We start from the raw sequence: 21,103 nt of genomic DNA on the forward strand, positions 1-21,103 counted from the left end.
GGACTACAGGCACCCACCACCACACCTGGCTCATTTTTTGTATTTTTAGTAGAGACGGGGTTTCACCGTGTTAGCCAGGATGGTCTCAATCTCCTGACCTCATGATCTGCCTGCCTCAGCCTCCCAAAGTGCTAGGATTACAGGCATGAGCCACCGCGCCCAGCTGAGTCTGTACTCTTTAACATCCAGACCACCAAATAGGACATGTTGGCTAGAAAATAAATTTTTACATTTGAAAAGTATAGGTCTAGCTGAGTACAGTGACTCATACCTGTAATTCCAGCACTTTGAGAGGTCAAGGCAGGAGATGGCTTAAGCCAAGACCAGCCTGGGCAACATACTGTGACCCCATCTCTACAAAAAAAGCTCTTTTTAAATAACCAGGCATGGTGGCATGGGCCTGTAGTCCAAGCTACTCGGGAGGCTGAGGCAGGAGGGTCACTTGAGCCTAGAAGGTTGACGTTGATGATGTGCCACTGCACCCTAGCCTGGGTAACAGAGCAAGCCACTATCTCAAAAAAAAAAAAAAGTTCGCTTCAACCTTTATAGTTTTCAACAACGGAATTGTGCACAAGCAGGCACAAAAGACGGATTCGTTGAACTTGAATGTAGTTCTGTTGCTCTAGCAATTTAACATTTGACAGTGTAAAAACCTCCAGAATATTATTTATCCAAAAATATTAAGCATCTACAAATATAAGGTGCTATGTGAGAACAGCAAACATTTTAGTAAGACATAGCTCCAGTCTTTGAGCTTGTACTTTAATAGATGGGATATATATGTGTGGTCTTCACCATACTTATTAATAACTGACATACATGTTGTTTTATGTCTGACTTCCCCACTAGTATACACACTTTGAGGGCACAAGCTTTGTCTTTTTTTTTTTCTTTTTTTTTTCTTTTTTTTTTTTGAGACAGTCTCGCTCTGTCACCCAGGCTGGAGTGCAGTGGCACAATCTCAGTTCACTGCAACCTCTGCCTCCCGGGTTCAAGTGATTCTTGTGCCTCAGTCTCCCGAGTAGCTGGGATTACAGGCATGCACCACAACACCTGGCTAATTTTTGCATAGAGACAGGGTTTCGCCATGTTGGCCAGGTTGGTTTCAAACTCCTGGCCTCAACTGATTCACCCACTTTGGCCTCTCAAAGTGCCGGGATTATAGGTGTGAGCCACTATGAACAGCCTTCCATTGCATTTAGAATTAAAAAGTTATGGCTGGGCACAGTGGTTCATGCCTGTAATCTTAGCACTCTGGAAAGCCGAGATGGGCAGATAACTTGAGGTCAGGAGTTCGAAACCAGCCTGGCCAACATGGTGAAACCCCATCTCTACTAAAAATCCAAAAAAAAATTAGCCGGGTGTGGTGGTGCACATAATCCCAGCTACTCAGGAGGATGAGGCACAAGAATCACTTGAATCCAGGAGGCAGAGGCTGCAGTGAGATGAGATTGTGCCATTGCACTCCAGCCTGGGCTGTGACTGAGCGAGACCCTGTCTCAAAAAAAAAAAAAATTAATTAAAAAAGTTTTAACCGTGACCTCCCAACCCCTGCATGATTTAGCCCCTGCTAACCCCTTGGGCCACATCTCATGCCAGCCTGTGTGCACTATATAGCCCCCTCTGTCTGGCACAACATCTGGCACATAGAAAGCAACTGTTTTTATTGAATGAAATAAATGAACATACATTCTCATTTATTCTTCACAGCACCCTTTGAGGTAGGATATAATGTATCCAATTTATCAATGAAACATAAGACACGCTGGAAAGAGCTTGAGGCTGGAGAAGGCTTATTTTCTAGTCTGTACAGAGCCAAAACTGAAGTATGCTTGTATGAGGGAGTCCCAGGACACTTCTATAACAGTTAATTTTATGTGTCAGCTTGGCTGGGCTATGGGATGCTCAGGTATTTGGCTAAACATTATTTTGGGGTGCAACTGTGAAGGTGTTTCTGGATGAGATCAGCATTTGAATCAGTAGACTGAAGAAGACTGCCCTCCCCAATGTGGGCGGAACTCATGCAATCCATTAAAGGCCTGACTAGAATAAAAGGCTAACAAAGAATTTCTCATTGCCTGACTGTCCTGGAGTCGGGACATCGGTCTTCTCCTGACTTTGGACTCAGACTCAGAATGGAACTTACACAAATGGCTCTCCTGGTTCTCAGGCCCTCTCAGACTAAAGCTTACACCATCAGCACTTCTGGTTTTCAGGCTTCTGGACTCAGACTGGAACTACACCATCAACTCTCTTGATTGTCCCGCTTGCTGACCACAGTGCAGGCTTTTCAGTCTCCATAATCATGTGAGTCAATTCTTATAGTAAATCAACCTCAATGTCTCCTCCCCCATCACTGGTTCTTGCTCTGGAGAATATTCTATTCTTTCTCAATAACCCAGACTCATTCAACCACTCAGGTTTGATAATTCACTAGGATGACTCACAGGACCGAGCACGTAGTTGTTGTACTTACATGGTTTATTAAAGTGAAAGGATACAAAGCTGACTCAACAAAGGCAAAAGGAGGATGGGGCAAAGTCCAGAAGAAACCAGGCAGAAGCTTGCAAGAATTATTCTATCAGTGAAGATACACAGGATGCAGTTAATTCCTCCAGCAATGAGTTGTAACATGTGTGAAAGGTTGCAAATCCAGAAAGCTTAGTAGAGACTCAGTGCCCAAGGGGGCTGGTCACGTAAGAACCCTCTGCCTAGCACATATCAAAATTCCAGGCTCCCAAAAAGAAAGCAAACGTTCAGCATAAAAATTGTATTGTTTACATACTTTAGGCACAATGATTCACTATTATCATTTAAGGAATGGCAGGAACCCCCCTGAAATCTAAGTTCCCAGTTGCCAGCCAGAGGCCAACCATGTAAACAGGCCTTTCAAAGAATAGGAATCTCAGGCCAGTGATGTTTCAAAGAATAGGAATCTCTTGCCAGTAACTCTTTTCTGCACAAGAATTGAATGAGGGCAAGGAGAGAGTCAACTAAAAATAAAATATCTTAATTCTAGTTGGTAATGCTTATTAAAGTCTAAATCCAAAAGTGTTAAAGATTATTCCTGGGCTGGCTATATTTGACAGTGGGATGAGAGTAATCATGATGATTACCTTGGGTGATGATTGCAAAATCATGCTGCATTCTTGCTGAATAGCTTTAGGGACAAGAGTTAAAAGGTTAGAAGTTAAGGGAATTGTTTATGTTTCCTTAAAGACCCTATAAGCTTTATTAAGTCAATCAGGTACAGCTGCCAAAATGTTAACTAATATCCCAAAGGTGGCTTAAGAATTTTTTGTTCTTGCTATTAGGCCTCATTTGACTAACGAAAATTATTTTTCTTTTTTTTTTTTTTTTTTGAGACGGAGTCTCACGCTGTTGCCCAGGCTGGAGTGCAGTGGCGCGATCTCGGCTCACTACAAGCTCCGCCTCCCGGGTTCCCGCCATTCTCCTGCCTCAGCCTCCTGAGTAGCTGGGACTACAGGCGCCCGCCACCGCGCCCGGCTAATTTTTTGTATTTTTAGTAGAGACGGGGTTTCACTGTGGTCTCGATCTCCTGACCTTGTGATCCGCCCGCCTCGGCCTCCCAAAGTGCTGGGATTACAGGCTTGAGCCACCGCGCCCGGCCGAAAATTAATTTTCATGAACCAAGTACCAATAGTAGGTCCAATGTGTAGTCATCTTACATGATATATTGTTAATCCTCACAACAACCTTGCAAAATATTAGATACACTTTAGAGTTTTAGAAACAGACTCAAAGAGTCTACGGGCTTAAAAAATGACAAAATTGAGATTATCACCAAGCCTGCAGATTTCTGTTAATGCGCCTTCATGAAACATATGTTTGAAGGAGTTATTCTCTGATTTGAAGGAGTTACTCTCTGATTACTTTGCTGCCCTCTTGGCCTCTATGAATGACTTCCTGTTCTGCTGCATTTCAAATCTGACCCCAGGCATTAGCATCGGAGTTCTGTGTGTATACACACACACACACATATTCCTATTCGTCTATATGTGTATATATTCTTGTATGTGTACATATTCCTATATGTATATATGTATGTGTATATATATTCCTCTGTGTGTGTGAGAAAAATATATATAAAGTCTTGCCTCATTTCATCCTGTGATTAGAATTATAGGTAGCTGGCCCATTATGGTGGCTAAACCTGTAATCCCAATACTTTGGGAGGTCAAGATGGGAGGATCGCTTGAGCCCAGGAGATCGCAAACAGCCTGGGTAAAATGATGAAACCCCCATCTCTACAACAACAACAAAAAATTTTAATTAGCTGAGCATGGTGGCGCATGCCTGTAGTCCCAGCTACTCAGGAGGCTGAGGTGGGAGGATTGCTTGAACTGGGGAGGTCAAGGCTGCAGTAAGCCATGATTATGCCACTGCACTCCAGCCTGGGCAATAGAGCAGACCCTGTCTCAATAAAAAAAGAAATCATAGATAGCCCTGCTTTAAAAGAGCAACAAGCGGGCCACCAAATAAATAAATAAATAAATCAGTCTTGTTTACTAAAAAATGTTTTCAGGCCAGCCACAGTGGCTTATGTCTGTAATCCTAGCACTTTGGGAGGCTAAGGCAGGCAGATTGCCTGAGCTCAGGAGTTCAAGACCAGCCTGGGCAACACAGTGAAACCCCATCTCTACTAAAATACAAAAAATTAGCCGGGCGTGGTGGTGTGCACCTGTAGTCCCAGCTACTTGGGAGACTGAGGCAGGAGAATCGCTTGAACACGGGAGGCAGAGGTTGCAGTGAGCCGAAATTGCACCACTGCACTCCAGCCTGGGCAACAGAGTGAGACTCTGTCTCAAAAAAAAAAAATAAATAAATAAATAAATATATATATATATATAGTCTAGAGTGTATTCATAATTACAAACAGCTCTCTGGAAAGCATTTGCCTTCTCTCTTCTGGTTTTCTCCTTCTGCTGAATGTTTATTTGATCCCTGCCACCAGCATCATGTAACCGCATAATCCTTCCATGGTTACACTTACAGGACACCCTCCCAAACAACTAAGCTGTCCTTCTGCAAGCACTTTAATCAAAAAGTGTTATAGGGTTTGATTTTAAGAACCTGAGAAGCCTCTTGCTTTTTAAAAAGGAGCATGCATAAATATGTGCAGATTTTCCAGATAAAACTAAAAACACATCCTTTCATCTAAAATATACTCTGGTTTAAAATCTGGAATATTGGTGTGGGAGACAAAAGACAATTTCCCATTTGACTTGTTTGTTTTGTTTCGTTTTATGTGGAGGGTAGAGTAGAGGGAGGAAATGGGAAGAGAAAGTTGAATTATCCCAGTAATTTTCTAGGAGTCTCAGCCCTAACCATTTCCAAAATAAAAAACCATCTCGTTAAAGTTACTACGAGCATACATCTTTTGCAGGAGGTGGTTGAGGTAATCAGGTCTCAAAAATGCAATTAAAATGGGGTCTGAAACCCCAAATTAGTAAGCAGAATCTTTAGTCAATATACAAAAGGCCACACGAATGGGTTGAGCTTACTGAAGATTACTGTTTGTGGCCCAGGAAATGCCTCTCTCGCCACCCATCCAGTTTTATATTCTCCTGTAAAATAGGCATGTCATGAGAAGTTCCCTGAGGAACTTTGAAGACAAGTGTATGAGAGCTCTGGAGCCCCATCCCCCTGCCCTGAGCATAGTCGCCAAAAGGACTTTCCACTTAGTTTACTCTGCTTGCTTTTGAGCCTGCGGCAAAAAATTCTACCTTCTGAGCGACTGTGGGTGGAGAGAGGGCCTGAGATGACATCAAATCACAGTTCTTCCTCCTCCCCTCAGGAAGTAAAGTCCACTAGCAGGAGGGCCTAAATCGTCTGAGCCCTCCTTGGCTCTTACAATGCTCGCTTGTTTTCACAGTGCAGTAAAATGAAATGCCTTAGAAAAAGAGTAACATTCCAGAAAATGGTGTAATTTATTTTTCTTCCTTAATTGCCCGATCTGTGGAGGATTTCTTTGCTGAACACCACATCAAAGGTAAGATGGGAATGGGACTGTGTGCTGGGTTGGTTTTCTACGACGTCTTCGATGACTGGCATCTCTCCCCACCCAGCCTGCTCACCAGATGGCCATTCTGCACACCCTGCCAGCTGACTTTCCTTTTCAGTTAGAAACAGTCAGCCTTCAACCCAACAGGGAAAATAATGAGTACTGTTCCCCTTCCTCAGAACATTTACATTTTCTTTTTGCTATCATTCTTTATATATACTTGTTTGTTTTACAGAACCGATTGTGAAAAGGTAGCACAGTGTCATGTTACTCCTGAATACTTTAGCATGTATCTCCTAAGAATATTCTCTTGTGGAACCACAAGATCACCATCATATCCAAGAGGTTAACCTTGGTATTCTGTATTATACAGTCCATATTCAAGTTTCCCCAATTGTCCCCACAAACTGTCTTTTACAACTTTTTTTCTGATCTAGGATATATTCAATGAGCGGGTATCGCATTTCGTTGTCACGTCTGTTTAGCTCCAAAAATATTTACATTTAGCAAGTGTTTTCTAAGGAGAATTCCTAAACTCAAGGCTTCCCTTCCCTTTCTATCTCTTAAGTCAAGAGTTCACCCAGAGGACCAGCAGGGTGATGTACAGCTTCCCCAAGAAACTGGCTTGCAGACCTGGGGCGAGGGACACTGAGTACAGTTTTCAGATTGGCCACCCCACAGTCACTGAGGTCAGGCTTTCCAGCTAACTAAGTCCTTAGTTGCATCAGGCAGACTTCATCTGTAACTGAGGGGCTTCAGAAAAATTACAAGTGGTTTTATATCAGAGGAAAAAAGGTTTTTTTGCTGTTTTGTTTTAAATTCCAACTTTTATTTTAGATTCAGGGGGTACATGTGTAGGTTTGCTACAGAGGTATATTGTGTGATGCTGAGATTTGGAGTATAATTGAACCCGTCACCCAGGTAGAGAGCATAGCACCCAATAGGGAGTTTTTCAACCCTCCTCCCTCCCTATCTTGTAGTCCCCAGTGACTGTGGTTCCCATCTTTACATCCATATGTACCCAATGTTTAGCTCCCACTTATAAGTGAGAACATGCAGCATTTGGTTGTTTCTGCATCAGTTTGCTCAAGATAATGGTTTCCAGCTGCATCCATATTGCTGTAAAGGATATGATTTTGTTCTTTTTTATGGCTGTGTAGTATTCCATGGTGTCTATGTGTCACATTTTCTTTATCCAACCCACTCTTGATGAGCACATAGGTTGATTCCATGTCTTTGTTACTGTGAATAATGCTGCAGTGAACATAAAAGTGCATGTGGCTTTTTGGTAGAACAATTTATCTTCTTTTGGGTATATACCCAGGAATGGGATTACTGGGTCAAATGGTAGTTCAATTTTTAGTTCTTTCAGAAATCTCCAAACTGCTTTGCACAGTGGCTGAACTAATTTGTATTCCCACCAACAATGTATGAACATTCCCTTTCAGATAAAAAGTTTAAAAGTTTAGTTTCTGGTCCACTGAATCAACTGTCTTGGATTTATCACAGGGATCTTCTGCATTTAAAATAGAAGAGGCATCATGCTGAAGAGGGAGGGGAAGGCCCGACCTTACACTGAAACCCCGGATGGAGGATGGGGATGGATGATTGTGGTTCATTTTTTCCTGGTAAGATTTCGCTTTTTTCCCCCTTTCCTATTGCCTGAAAGCAGGCTTTCTGGAGAAAGGCTCAGGGCTGCCTACAAATAAGATCACTTAGGAAATCTTTGGCACCTGACTGGAGGGGTGGGCAGGAACAAGGCCAGGAGCTGCCAAAAACTGCTAAAGTCAGAGGCCCATGCCCAACCTAGCAGAAAGCTGAAAATACCCCTGGAGCGAAAGCAGAAATGTTCCTGGGCTGGGTGTGGGGGTTCACGCCTATAATTCTAGCACTTTGGGAGGCCTAGGTGGGCGGATCACTTGAAGTCAGGAGTTCGAGACCAGCCTGGCTAGCATGGTGAAATCCCATCTCTACAAAAATTAGCTGAGTGCAGTGGCGTGCGCCTGTAGTCCCAGCTACTTGGGAGGCTGAGGCAGGAGAATTGCTTGAACTCAGGAGGCGGAGACTGAAGTGAGCCAAGATCCTGCCACTGCATTGTAGCCTAGGCAACCATGAGAGACTCTCTCAAAACAAACAAACAGAAACGTTCCTGAATCCAGTCCTCTAATCTTCCTGTCTACCACCTCTTAAACCTGAGAATGTTCAGTCACAATCAGCAGTTCTGTACTGGCTGCATGGCAGTTAGGGTTTGGGGACAATCATACTTTTAACCATCCCAAAAGTAGCACTGAGAGGTGCTAAAAAGTGCTCTGGGGGTGGTCTCCCCAGGTCAGCCCAGCATAGATAGAGCACTGCTGGCACAGCCCCCTCCACTGATAAGGGGTGGGGACGTTTCCTCTGGCTTGCTGTCTACTTCCCAATCCATCCCCACTAACTATAGTTTATGCTATCTATATTTCCAATGTGTTTGGAAAGGGAGGACACGGATTTTGAAGGGGGAGCCTGATTTTTCTCCTTCACCCATAAGCAACTAGACTAGGCATTCCATTTTTTAAATTAACTTCTTTCCCTCACCCTCCCAGGGGTTGAGGTGTGACAGTGGTGATCTGCATCATCAGCATGCCCATTCCAGAATGTCGGTGAATCCCAGCTATGCCCCACACAGCTCTCCAGAGAGCAGCACCAGCGGCACATGCACTCAAAAAAATACCCTTCTTGCCGACACTTCTCCCCTACTCAGCCCTACAGTAAGCAGCTCACAGGGAAGGGTAGCACAAGTCCTGGTGCCTTCTAATAATCCTATAGTTCACATGCAGATAACTAAGAACTCTACAAATAGGATGGTGGGAAAACATCAGGCCTCCTCCCTAGTGCTACAGAAGTTAGGGGCAGAGGTCCCCAGCCAGGATTTATGTAATACAAAACTCCTAACACATAATGGTAGTACTTGCTAAACATTAGCTTCAGTACTGAAGAATGTGGAATCTCATTTTCCTCCCAGAAATGTTACTAATAGGGAAACTAAAGGATGCCCTAAGTCTGAGAGCCCTTCCTGTGGCTGGGCCACCTCCCTAAATCATAGGTTTTGCAGAATGGGCACTGTTGGTGAGGATCTCTAATTCTCCTGCCTTTCTCCCCAGTAACCACCCTGACTTTTTCTACATTATCCTCTGAGGATAGAATGGTTTTTGACCAATTCAGTTGCTCGTAAGAAAAACCATCTAATAACCAGATTAATAAACACTGTACCACTTTCAGGGTGTGATACTGCTTACTAAGCACAAAAAATGCACTGGATCCTCAAAATGTTAACAATAAATTCAGAGGCTAATCCCCCACAGTTGTAATGTGCACACTTGAATGACTGTGCTTTTGTTTCTGTATGACTTACAAGTGTTCTTTTCTATAACAGAGGAGCTCCTGGTAAGTGAAAAATAACAATGTTCTTTGGGAGCTTCCTACTTAAAAAAAAGAGAGAGATTCATTCTAATCAACTTGCCACACTTTATATATTTGTATGACTGTTTTCTGTATTCAGTCTGTCTTACTAGACTGAATGTTCTGTGGGGGCAGGGCCTTCGTCTGCATTGCTCATGAGTATACGCTCATTACTGTAAGCCCAGTGCCAGTATACAGCCTGGAACGTAGTAGGCACTCAGTAAATACTGTTGGTGGATGGATAGATGGGTGAATTGATAGCTGCACACATTTATGAATAAACAAATAAGGATGAAGGGGATAGTTGATGAAACTGAAGAGATGAGAATGGCTTTTGAGGCTATGAGAAGCTAATGAGAAAAATTAAGCAGGGATGTCATAGATTTGCATTTCAGAGAAATGTGATAAGCAGATGCTACTGAGAGGTCAAATAGGAGAGAAATAATAAGAGTCTATTGGTTTAGCAACAAAAAAGTCCCATAACCTTGATAAGAGCTAGTACAGTGGAGCAGTGGGGGCCAAAGGTAGTGACCTTTAGTTTTCAGTGGAGTAGCAGAATGACAGAAAGCTGAGATACCTAATAGAGTATTTTTTACAGAAACTTGTCTGTGAAGGTCAGGAGGAGCTATGGTGATACTAGAAAGGGATGCAGGATAAGAAGTTGTTATTAGATAAAACTAACTCTGACAAAGCCTGGTCCCTGTATTGAAAATAAGTCACTGAGGCTGATCCAACTCCTTTCCCAAGACAATAATTAAAATGATCTAGTGAGGAAACTCTTACTGGAGGTGGGGTGTGGGGGAAGGCCTGCTTAAGGTGTTCCTGCCAGATTCAACCCAATTAACTGCTCTTAAAGACAAAAAGAAAATGAGGGGACTAGAGAAGTTCTAGGGTTTTTGCTTTATTTTGGAGTGAGTCATTTACCATGTATGATGTGGACTCTGGTAACAGAACTGAAACCTACCAAGCTTGGTCTAAGACATGGGATTATGTAGAACAATGCAGATTTATGTAGTCTGCTAAATTAACTAAGAAAAAACCTACACCTTGGGAGAGAGTTTTAATATCTTTGAGTCAAAACTCAAACAAAGTTGGAAGACTTCAAGTTAAGGGACAGTAAGCATGGTAGGTGCAAAGGCTCTGCCCTTGGCCTTCTTGATACACAGTGGACACGGACCCAGTTATTAGAGACAAGTCCTAACCATTCACTGCTGCTACACCCAGACATCAAGGACAAATCAGAGACAAAAAGCTCTGAACTGGGGGACCAGGAGCTAGCTAAATTTAGGTAGCTAAGAATATAGAGGTCAACATCCTCTAGATACCAGCACAGAACAAAAGGAAGTTTATTTTACAGAATGATGCATTTTAGTACTCCTTGCTCATGAAAGGACACAATCACCACATTATTATGAACTGACAGAAGAAAGTCCAAGTCATTTGAGATCTGTGTATATTTTCTAGCCTAATTTCTAGCCTGACAGAAGTGCCTTAGAGGAAAATTATGGTTATAAATTGCCTAAATGGAGGCCTGATAAAATGTCTTTTTAACTTTTGAATATATAGTCCTGGCGTTTATAGCACTGTTCATTCTAAATAAGTTTGTTCCTTTTATCAAATCAGAAAGGGGAAAAGTATATTAAGAGACTTCTTCCTCACCACTACCAGTGTTGCAATTTCTGAGCATCGCCAATAGTGATGGGGTGAAAAGAAGGGGGCAGGTCTTGACGATTATTTAAAAGCAGGGGCTGAGGGAGGGAGGTATCTAAGAGAAAGCATGTCTCTCATTCAAATGAATGAGTGAATGGTACCAATAGAAAAAACTGAAAAGAGTAGGCATAGGATAAGGGAAATGTGAGTTTATGTTTGGACAAGTTGACTAGAAGTTATAAAGATATGGTAGACAATTAGAGGAATTTAAAGCTCTCGGGAAAGCAGAAATGGAAACCACAGTTAATTGTTTTGAGTGTTAAGTGCCAAATATTAAGTACTGTATCAGAATTTTCTCAATTACTCTTCACAGTCTTATGAGCTAGGTAACATTTTCATCCCCCACCGCCGCCCCTCCATCATAAAAGAGGAAGCTTAACCCCTGTGATGTGCGAAGTAGTTTGCCCAAGGTCACGCCCCAGTAGGAAGCACAGCCTGGATGCAAGTTAAGGCAGACTGATTGCAGAACCCTATTCAGCTACACCACCATAAGTATGCAGGTGGTAATTAAAACCTTGAGAGTGAATGATTGTCCAGGGAACAGGTATTAAGCGAGATGAGTACAGAACTGTAACAGATGGGCTGAGAAAGTGGCATTAATGAAAGGGAACCTAAGGCTTTGTGGTTCTTTTATTATTATTAATTTTGAGACAAGGTCTCACTGTCACCCAGGCTGGAGTGCAGATAGTGTGATCACAGCTCACTGAACCCTTGACCTCCCAGGTTCAGGCGATCCTCCTACCTCACCCTCCCAGGTAGCTGGGACTACAGGTGTTATACCACTACGCCCAGCTAATTTTTTGTACTTTTTGTAGAGACAGGGTTTTGCCATGTTGCCCAGGCTGGTCTTGAACTGCTGGGCTCAAGCGATCCACCCACTTTGGCCTCCCAAAGTACTAGGATTATAGGCAGGAGCCTCCATGCCCAGCTGGTTTTGTGGTTCATAAGCAATGCACGGCCAGGTTGAAAGCAGAGGTGGCCTTGAAAAGCCAGTGCTACCGAAACAAGGAAAGGAAAAGGGGAAGCCAGGAAGCCCCTGGAGATAGAGAGTACACATGGCTCCTGGGCTTTGAGAGTGAATGCAAACCCTGGCTAGGTTTCCCCTCTAGACCCCTGTGGGATCAAGTATGACTGTTACTCAAAAAGGGAAAGAAAGAATAGCACTTAACAGCCCCCTGGCTAACTAGAATTCTGAGAAATAAAAGTTAATACTCCACAGAAAGAAAACCTCATCTCCAAAGCAGCAATTCTAGTGGAGTGCAGGTAAGGAAGATTAGGTGGGGCAGAAAGAAAAGGATGGGGCACCTGGCCCAACCTTAAGGTGACCATACATCCCAGTTAATCCAAAATTAAGCACCCCTTTTCACTCTTGAGTGTCTCAATTTGGATGATACATTATATGGTCAACCTATTTATATATCAAGTGAAGGAAGGTACTCAGCTCAGCAGCAGAGTTAAATCAAAACTAATCTAAGAACTGACAGGAATAATTATTCCTCTTATGGACAAACACTTTTCTCCCACAAAGGTAACTGAAATTAGCTGTCTTTAACAGATGCTACTGAGGGCAGTAGAGGAGTACCGGATCTAGAGTCAGTCTAATCTGGGTTCAAATCTCAGTTCCAGTACCCCTATTTTAAGCAACTTTTTACCTCTCTAAACTTCATTTTCCTGATCTTGGAACTGCTGTCGCAAAATTATAACTGAGAAAATTATTACGGAGACAGAGATCTGACCTAACCAACTCCATCTTGCTTCTAACTTCCAAGCTGTCCTTGTTAATTCCCATGTGTAGGCTGAACTAACTTTGGGGGAAACTTAGTTGATAGCTTAATTTTGAAAGAGAAACTAACAGCCCTTTCCAAAAAAAAACAAAAAAAAAACACAAAACAAAACAAACAAAAAAAACCACCTCCTTTCTGCCTGGGGACTAGATTGTCTTTGTAGGATTAAAAATTAGCCATAAGATTAGAAATTATGGTTTAGGAATCATACAGCTGGAGGCTACAAGACAGACCCTCCCCAAATTGCTCGGGGGATAACATCACTATTGTGAAACCTAAGATCAGTGCTTGAGATAATTTGCAGACCCTGCACTTGATGGATCAGCTGGCACCACCCAGATTAATAAACTGGTTTATCTGATCATGGGTCCCCCCGCCCCTGCCCCTGCCCCTGCCCTTCCATCCAGAAGTGACTAGGCACAAAAGGGCAGCTTTGTTTCATCTCTGACCCAACCAATCAGCACTCCCAACTCACTGGCCTCCCACCCACCAAATTATCCTTAAAAACTCTGATCCCCAAAACCTCAGGGAAACTGACTGGCATAATAAACTCCAGTCTCCTGCACAATGGGCGCTGTGGGAATAACTCTTTCTCTACTGCAATTCCCGTCTTGATAAATCAGCTGTATCTAGGCAGCAGGCAAGGTGAACCCATTGGATGGTTTATTTGGTATAAATTATTTGGTATACAACACTGGCATGCCTATTCCAAAGCCATGAAATGAGGATTAAATGAGATGTTTCTATTTAAAATGCTTAGCTACTTTAAAAGTAATGACTTCCCCCATAAAATATAAGATGTATAATGAGGCTCAACCAATAAGGCAAACTGGTAAATAGTTGTAGGTTAAGGGAATCATAACTTCTAGTAGCCGTAATTGCCTCTGTAATGGCTGACTTACCACCTGAGTTGGACTCTGGTCTGCTTTGATTTAGGTGAATGTGTTTGTGATGGGGATGACCAAGACTTTTGCAATTTTCTTTGTGGTCTTTCAAGAAGAGTTTGAAGGCACCTCAGAGCAAATTGGTTGGATTGGATCCATCATGTCATCTCTTCGTTTTTGTGCAGGTATAAGGCTGGCAATAAGCTTGCTGTCCAAAGAGAAAAACCACAAAGGGCAATTCCAAGATTCCTATTCCAGACTGAAGCATTGCTAAAATTCAGGTTCATTATGTAACACTAAGAAAGTAAGGAATTGCAATATTTAGCTTCCACTTGACTTAGTAACAAAGTTGGGAGAATCAGCATTCAAAGAAAGAAAGATGAAGAATTATTAAATGCCATGATTCAGTATTTCATGCATTGCCTTTCCAGTCTGTTAATGCCTTAATATGGGTTCAGTGAGTAAGGCCCTCAACCTGGAAGTTAGGCCATGAAGTTCTAGTTATCTAAGTATACTCAGAACAATTATATTTATTTATTTATTTTTTTGAGACAGACTCTCACTCTGTTGCCCAGGCTGGAGTGCAGTGGTGTAATCTTGGCTCACTGCAACCTCCATCTCCCAGGTTCAAGCGATTCTCCTGCCTCAGCCTCCCACGTAGCTGGGATTACAGGCGCCCGCCACCATGCCTGGCTAATTTTTGTATTTTTAGTAGAGATGGGGTTTCACCATGTTGGCCAGGCTGGTCTCAAACTCCAGACCTCAGGTGATCTGCCCACCTTGGCCTCCCAAAGTATGAGATTAAAGAGCCACGGTGTCCAGCCTCAAAACAAATTATAGAACCAATTTCTCCTCTTTTATTTGGAGCTGTAACAGGATGGAAGAGCAGATAAGTGATTCAACCTTATTCTAGTCATTGACCACTATATGCAATCTTTTCGTGGAGGTTCTATAATGAATTTCAAAACACCTCCCCTCCAAACCTTATTTGCAATAAACATTTTCTTTTAAACTCCCCTTCCAAAAACTAAAATAGTGTGAGACTAGTGATATTAAAAAACCCAATATGAAAATATTTTTTGAAGAATACGTAAGACTTCAAAGTAAACAGTCCTCTTGCTTTCCTTGTCATTCATTTAAATCGCCATCAGAGGATAAGAAATGCCAGATCATATTTACCTAAGAATTGCCTTTCTTTCTTCTCTTAAGGTCCCCTGGTTGCTATTATTTGTGACATACTTGGAGAGAAAACTACCTCCATTCTTGGGGCTTTCCTTGTTACTGGTGGATATCTGATCAGCAGCTGGGCCACAAGTATTCCTTTTCTTTGTGTGACTATGGGACTTCTACCTGGTGAGTTCCTTGTAATTATGTGACCATAGAAGGATGGGAGTGGTGGCTCACACTTGTAATCCTAGCACTTTGGGAGGCCAAAGCGGGTGGATCGCTTGAGTCCAGAAGTTCCAGACCAGCCTGGGCAACATGGTGAAACCCTGTCTCTACTAAAAATACAAAAATTAGCCAGGCCAGTGGTGGCACATGTCTGTAGTCCCAGCTATTTGGGAGGCTGAGGCAGGAGGATTGCTTGAGCCCAGGAAGTTGAGACTGTAGTGAGCCGAGCCTGTGCCACTGCACTTCAGTCTGGGTGACAAAGTGAGACCCTGTCTCAAAATATGTATGTGTGTATGTATATGTGTGTGTGTGTCTGTGTGTGTGTATATATATATATATATATATATATATATGCATCTATCCATAGAAGATGGAACAGGACCCTTCCCTTCTACTGTTCCTGGGTCCAAAAGGCCTATTATCTTGGATCCAGGAAATTATCTTTTCTGGCACCAAGCCACTTAATGTGAGAGTGATTCTAAACTATTATGTTTTTCTTTTAGGTTTGGGTTCTGCTTTCTTATACCAAGTAGCTGCTGTGGTAACTACCAAATACTTCAAAAAACGATTGGCTCTTTCTACAGCTATTGCCCGTTCTGGGATGGGACTGACTTTTCTGTTGGCACCCTTTACAAAATTCCTTATAGATCTGTATGACTGGACAGGTAAGTCGTTCTAAGTTTCTTTACTATCAACTGTGCAAGATTTAGCATTCAGCTTTCTCCCTTTGAGAACTGGAAGTTAAGACTTTTAGAGCAATCGATTTCACAAGGTATTGCAAGAGAGGAAATGAGCATAATTTCTAAAGTAAATATGCTTCTCTTCCCTGGAGAATACATATGCAGAGGAGATCTTGAAATACTTGCAGGCTTTGCCAGCTCATACTCAACTCAGAATTTACCATAGGGCTCAAAGTCTGAGGAGATGGAGGGCATTCCGTGCAGCTGGAAACAGCTTGCAGTAAAAGCGATACTCCTGGGGAAACAAGGCGTCCCCCTTCCTCCCTCAAAACACTCACTTTTCCCATTTTCCCTTTAAGACAAAAATATGCATTTAAAAAATGCCTCCTCCATCAGACTCACTAAAATAGATGAAAAAGAAAAATACTTTGGTAAAAAGAGTATGTTCCTTAATAGTTTATACAATGTCAACTATAAATTTTCACAAATGAATAAAAAATGATTCATCTCACAATTTTCTTTGTAACTAAGATATTTGGATTAAAATAATCTTAAACTACTGGAAAAAATATATGTATATGTATGTATTCATGCCTATTGCTATCTACATGGCAGTTTTGTTGAATCTTTCCTAACTATTCAGTAGTCTCATGGTGAATGGGACCAGCTGACAAATCCATGATAGGATAGCAGAACCTATAGCCTATTCTATCTTTAGAAGCACCATACAAGCCATAGCTTTGATCAGGACATGCTGAATGCAAGCAACTATTCAGCTTCAAAGGCAAGATTAGCATCTGTCATCTTTTAAGGAAGATCTAAAAAATGTCATGGGATGAAAGGCTATCCATGCCTTCCTCCCCCTGCTTTTTTTTTTTCTTTTTTCTTTGAGATAGGCTCTCTTTGTCACTCAGGCTGGAGTGCTGTGGCATAACATCGGCTCACTGCAACCTCCACCTCCTAGGCTAAGTGATCGTCCCACCTTAGCCTCCCAAGTAACTGGGACTGCAGGTGAATATCACCACATCAGGCTAATTTTTTTTGTATTTTTTGTAGAGACAGGTTTTCACCATGTTGCCCAGGCTGGTCCTGAACTCCTGGGCTCAAGTGATCTGCCTGCCTCAGCCTCCCAAAATGCTAGGACTATAGGCATGAGCCATAGCACCTGGCCAGGTGTCCCCTCTTCTAAGGTTGTTTCCAAATGATTTATTTCATCTTATTCTATTTTTTCTGTACCTAAATCTGTACTCTCACTTCAGGATATTTAAATTTTCTTTCTTTTTTTTTGAGACGGAGTCTCGCTCTGTTGCCCAGGCTGGAGTGCAGTAGCGCAATCTCTACTCACTGCAAGCTCCGCCTCCCAGGTTCACGCCATTCTCCTGCCTCAGCCTCCCATGTAGCTGGGACTGCAGGCGCCCGCCACCGCGCCTGGCTAATTTTTGTATTTTTAGTAGAGACGGGGTTTCACCACGTCAGCCAGGATGGTCTCGATCTCCTGACCTCGTGACCCACCTGTCTCGGCCTCTCAAAGTGCTGGGATTACAGGCGTGAGTCACTGCCCAGCCTAAATTTTCTATTTAATATTTTAGCATTTAAAATACCCTCCTCTCCCTCCAAAAACTTGCCCCCCCCCAATGCTTAACACAAATAACCACCACCTCTCCTTTTATCCCATCTATTGGTGCAACTTTCTGGTTCTCTATCTCCAAAGCACTACATTAGTACATGGATACTGCAGTGTATATGACTAATAAGTCAAATCGGAGACAAAGTAATGTTTTCAAGAATTAATGGGCTATGCCAGTGGGGCCTCTTCTGAGCCTATGAACACAAAGCAATATTGTGAACTGAAAGGCTATTTTTAATTGCTCAATCTCTCCCTCCTATTTAGGTGCCCTTATATTATTTGGAGCTATTGCACTGAATTTGGTGCCTTCTAGTATGCTCTTAAGACCCATCCATATCAAAACTGAGAATTCTGGTATTAAAGATAAAGGCAGCAGTTTGTCTGCACGTGGTCCAGAGGCATGTGCAACAGAAACACACTGTGATGAGACAGAAGAGTCTACCATCAAGGACAGTACTACGCAGAAGGCTGGACTACCTAGCAAAAATTTAATAGTCTCACAAAATCAAAGTGAAGAGTTCTACAATGGGCCTAACAGGAACAGACTGTTACTAAAAAGTAATGAAGAAAGTGATAAGGTTATCTCGTGGAGCTGCAAACAACTCTTTGATATTTCTCTCTTTAGAAATCCTTTCTTCTACATATTTACTTGGTCTTTTCTCCTCAGTCAGTTAGCATACTTCATCCCTACCTTTCACCTGGTAGCCAGAGCCAAAACACTGGGGATTGACATCATGGATGCCTCTTACCTCGTTTCCGTAGCAGGTAAGAAAGCCTGTGTCAGCCTTCTACCCAAAAGGAAAGATCAACTTAATTTTACAAGTTTTTTACATTTTAACAAAAAGCTAAAGAAAAACAAAAGAGGAATTGTAGAAGGGCCAGAGAAAGTAAAATGTTTGAGGCTAAATGGAGCACCTGGGCATTTCCCCGGAAGAGATCTCTGTCACTGCACACAGGCTCCCCTACTAGATAGTGGACACTAAAACAAGTCTTACTCGTCTTCATATAACAGTGTTTGACACAGTAGACATTATTTATTAGATAAATGTGGAAATTTCAAAAAGCTGATGCTCAGTGGTAATAGCCATTGTAAGGAACAGAAAACCCCAGGTAGACAGCACAGTGCAGTGGCTCAAAGGATTGGTTCTGGAGCAAGACTTCCCTGGCTCAACCTCCTGCTCTGTATTTCTTAACTGTGGGAACTTCAGCAAGTTACTTTGCTTCATGGTGCCTTCATTTCATCTGTAATACAGGGATAATAGTATCTACCCTCATAAGATTGTCAGGATCAAAAAAGCAATGCATGTAGAGTTTAGAATAGTGCCTGGCCTGTAGCAAGCATTCAGTAATGTTTTATTATTTGTAGCTAAGGATTTTTTCCCTTGAACTCATAGTAAAACAGATAAATACAACTTTTAAGGCTAGTCACTTATGGATTGTCTGATATTTAAAATAAGTTAAAATGTAAATTAAAAATAAAAACAACTGGCCGGGCGTAGTGGCTCACGCCTGTAATCCCAGCATTTTGGGAGGCTGAGGTGGGCGAATCACGAGGCCAGGAGATTGAGACCATCCTGGCTAACATGGTGAAACCCCATCTCTACTAAAAATACAAAAAATTAGCTGGGCATGGTAGCGGGCACCTGTAGTAGCAACTACTCGGGAGGCTGAGGCAGGAGAATGGCACGAACCCGGGAGGCAGAACTTGCAGTGAGGCGAGATTGTGCCACCGCACTCCACCCTGGGCGACAGAGCAAGACTGTTTCAAAAATAATAATAATAATAAAATGAAAATAAATAAATAAAAGCAACTATTTTAGTTGACTACTCATAAAACTGTTTAAAGACAGAATGCTTGATCTAGAAGATAGGGATTTGGTCAGGTGCAGTGGTCCAAAATACGATCTCCCATTTCCAAACTTACTACATATTTTCAAATTAAGCATAAACTTTGGAGGACTTAATTCCTAAAACTTCATATGCAATTATGAGTCCCAACATCTCTTTTTTAACAGAAGACTTATTTATACTCCAATCTTCTACAATACAATTTCCCCAAGACACTGACCTGAAGGTCTATTTGTCTTTTAGAAACTTCATTTTCTCACTTGCAGGACCTCTTAGACGAAGGGACTGCATGGCCTTCTGCGCCCAGGGTCCTCTGTAACCAAAGATTCCCACTGTAGTGATGATGTAAGCTTTCCAGACACAATCAGAAAAAAACCCTAACTACGGGGGTCTTCTACACAACTCTAGCGGAGACTTTTTTGCTATTTTATTAAATGTATTTGGAATAGGTAAGTAAATAATAGAGCTTCATGGTACACAAATGAAATCATTTTTTTCCTCACATATCCTGGCCTCGGGATGAGGTCATATTACTTGGGAAATGATGCCGTATGCATTCACATTTTTCAAAGGGGCTAGGAAAATAAAAAGATTTCAATATTGTTCCAGGTATCCTTGAGACGGTCAGTCAGATTATTTCTGGATGGGTTGCTGATCAAAACTGGATTAAGAAGTATCATTACCACAAGTCTTACCTCATCCTCTGCGGCATCACTAACCTGCTTGCTCCTTTAGCCACCACATTTCCACTACTTATGACCTACACCATCTGCTTTGCCATCTTTGCTGGTGGTTACCTGGCATTGATACTGCCTGTACTGGTGAGTAGACACACTCATTAACATTGTTAAACCATTCAGTAAAAGCAAATATCAGTAACAATCTCCCCAAAATATGTATTTTGTATTAATTTTATAACTTAAAAAAATCATTTCAAACATCTTAGAAACTCTGCAGCTATATCCTGTCCAGTTACTCATCTTGTGTGTGACGGGGGAGGGATGGTGAGAGGACTATCCACATGGGACAGCAATAAAATTAAAGCAAAAAAGGGATCAGCAGGATTCCTTTTTACTTATCAGTCTCCTAGATTAGGCTTGTGTTCACTTCTCTCCTTCAGTTCCAGAAACTTGTTTGGCTCCTTTTAAGACATAATCTTAAAGAAGAGATCCCTGGGAACACAGAGAAAAACGGATTTCCTTACCAGTGCGGTTTCTCTCTTGAAGTTATTGCTTTGGTCCTGTGTACCTTCACAGGGCCATTGTTTTATACTTCCTCTCCACCTTTACCCTAAACTGACTCAAAGTCCTTGACCCAGATGCAACCAAAATACTTCTACAAATACTTCTGTGTTCTGGGAACCCCTGGGAATTTCATGGGTTCTCCTTAGAACCAGGTGCTAAACATGCTGGAACAGATTTCCTAGAAAACTTCTGTTCTATCAATATTAGCATAAGTGCTACAGGATATTATACGAAGCTCAGGCAAAAATCAAGCTTCCTAAAGCTGAAATTAACTCCTTGTGTTATCTGATTACTTACAAACCAATGGCTGATACCTAGCCTTAGGGGATTCAAGAATATCACCACCTGGCCGGGTGTGGTGGCTCACACCTGTGTCAGCACTTTGGCAAGCAGAGGCGGGTGGATCGCTGGAGCTCAGGAGTTGGAGACCAGCCTGGGCAACATGGTGAAACCCCGTCTCTATGAAAAATA

General features: G+C 42.2%; 1 protein-coding gene and 1 long non-coding RNA gene across 7 annotated transcripts in view; one reads left to right on the top strand and one right to left on the bottom strand.

The window, feature by feature from the left end:
- The first annotated feature begins 5,846 nt into the window (after positions 1–5,846).
- Positions 5,847–21,103, top strand: part of SLC16A4 (solute carrier family 16 member 4) — a 37,312-nt gene continuing 22,055 nt past the window's right edge. For 2 of the 6 annotated variants that reach the window (XM_077956102.1, XM_015146907.3), the window contains exons 1-6: positions 5,847–6,013; positions 7,535–7,653; positions 13,894–14,026; positions 15,737–15,898; positions 17,805–18,305; positions 19,998–20,209. In XM_077956102.1, the coding sequence (XP_077812228.1) occupies positions 7,567–7,653; positions 13,894–14,026; positions 15,737–15,898; positions 17,805–18,305; positions 19,998–20,209 (1,095 nt within the window). In that variant the 5' untranslated portion in view covers positions 5,847–6,013; positions 7,535–7,566. Of the gene's footprint in view, positions 6,014–7,534; positions 7,654–13,893; positions 14,027–15,050; positions 15,195–15,736; positions 15,899–17,804; positions 18,306–19,997; positions 20,210–21,103 lie in introns of all 6 variants that reach the window. The other 4 variants (XM_077956149.1, XM_015146912.3, XM_028836339.2 and 1 more) reach the window with 3 other exon arrangements.
- Positions 6,822–20,004, bottom strand: LOC144332104 (uncharacterized). The gene is made up of 3 exons (XR_013399870.1): positions 19,609–20,004; positions 13,860–14,049; positions 6,822–7,279 (listed from the first exon to the last, which is right to left on the bottom strand). It is a non-coding gene; the product is annotated as an uncharacterized LOC144332104 (long non-coding RNA).

Source organism: Macaca mulatta, chromosome 1, assembly GCF_049350105.2.
Source record: "Macaca mulatta isolate MMU2019108-1 chromosome 1, T2T-MMU8v2.0, whole genome shotgun sequence".
NCBI classification, from domain to species: Eukaryota; Metazoa; Chordata; class Mammalia; order Primates; family Cercopithecidae; genus Macaca; species Macaca mulatta.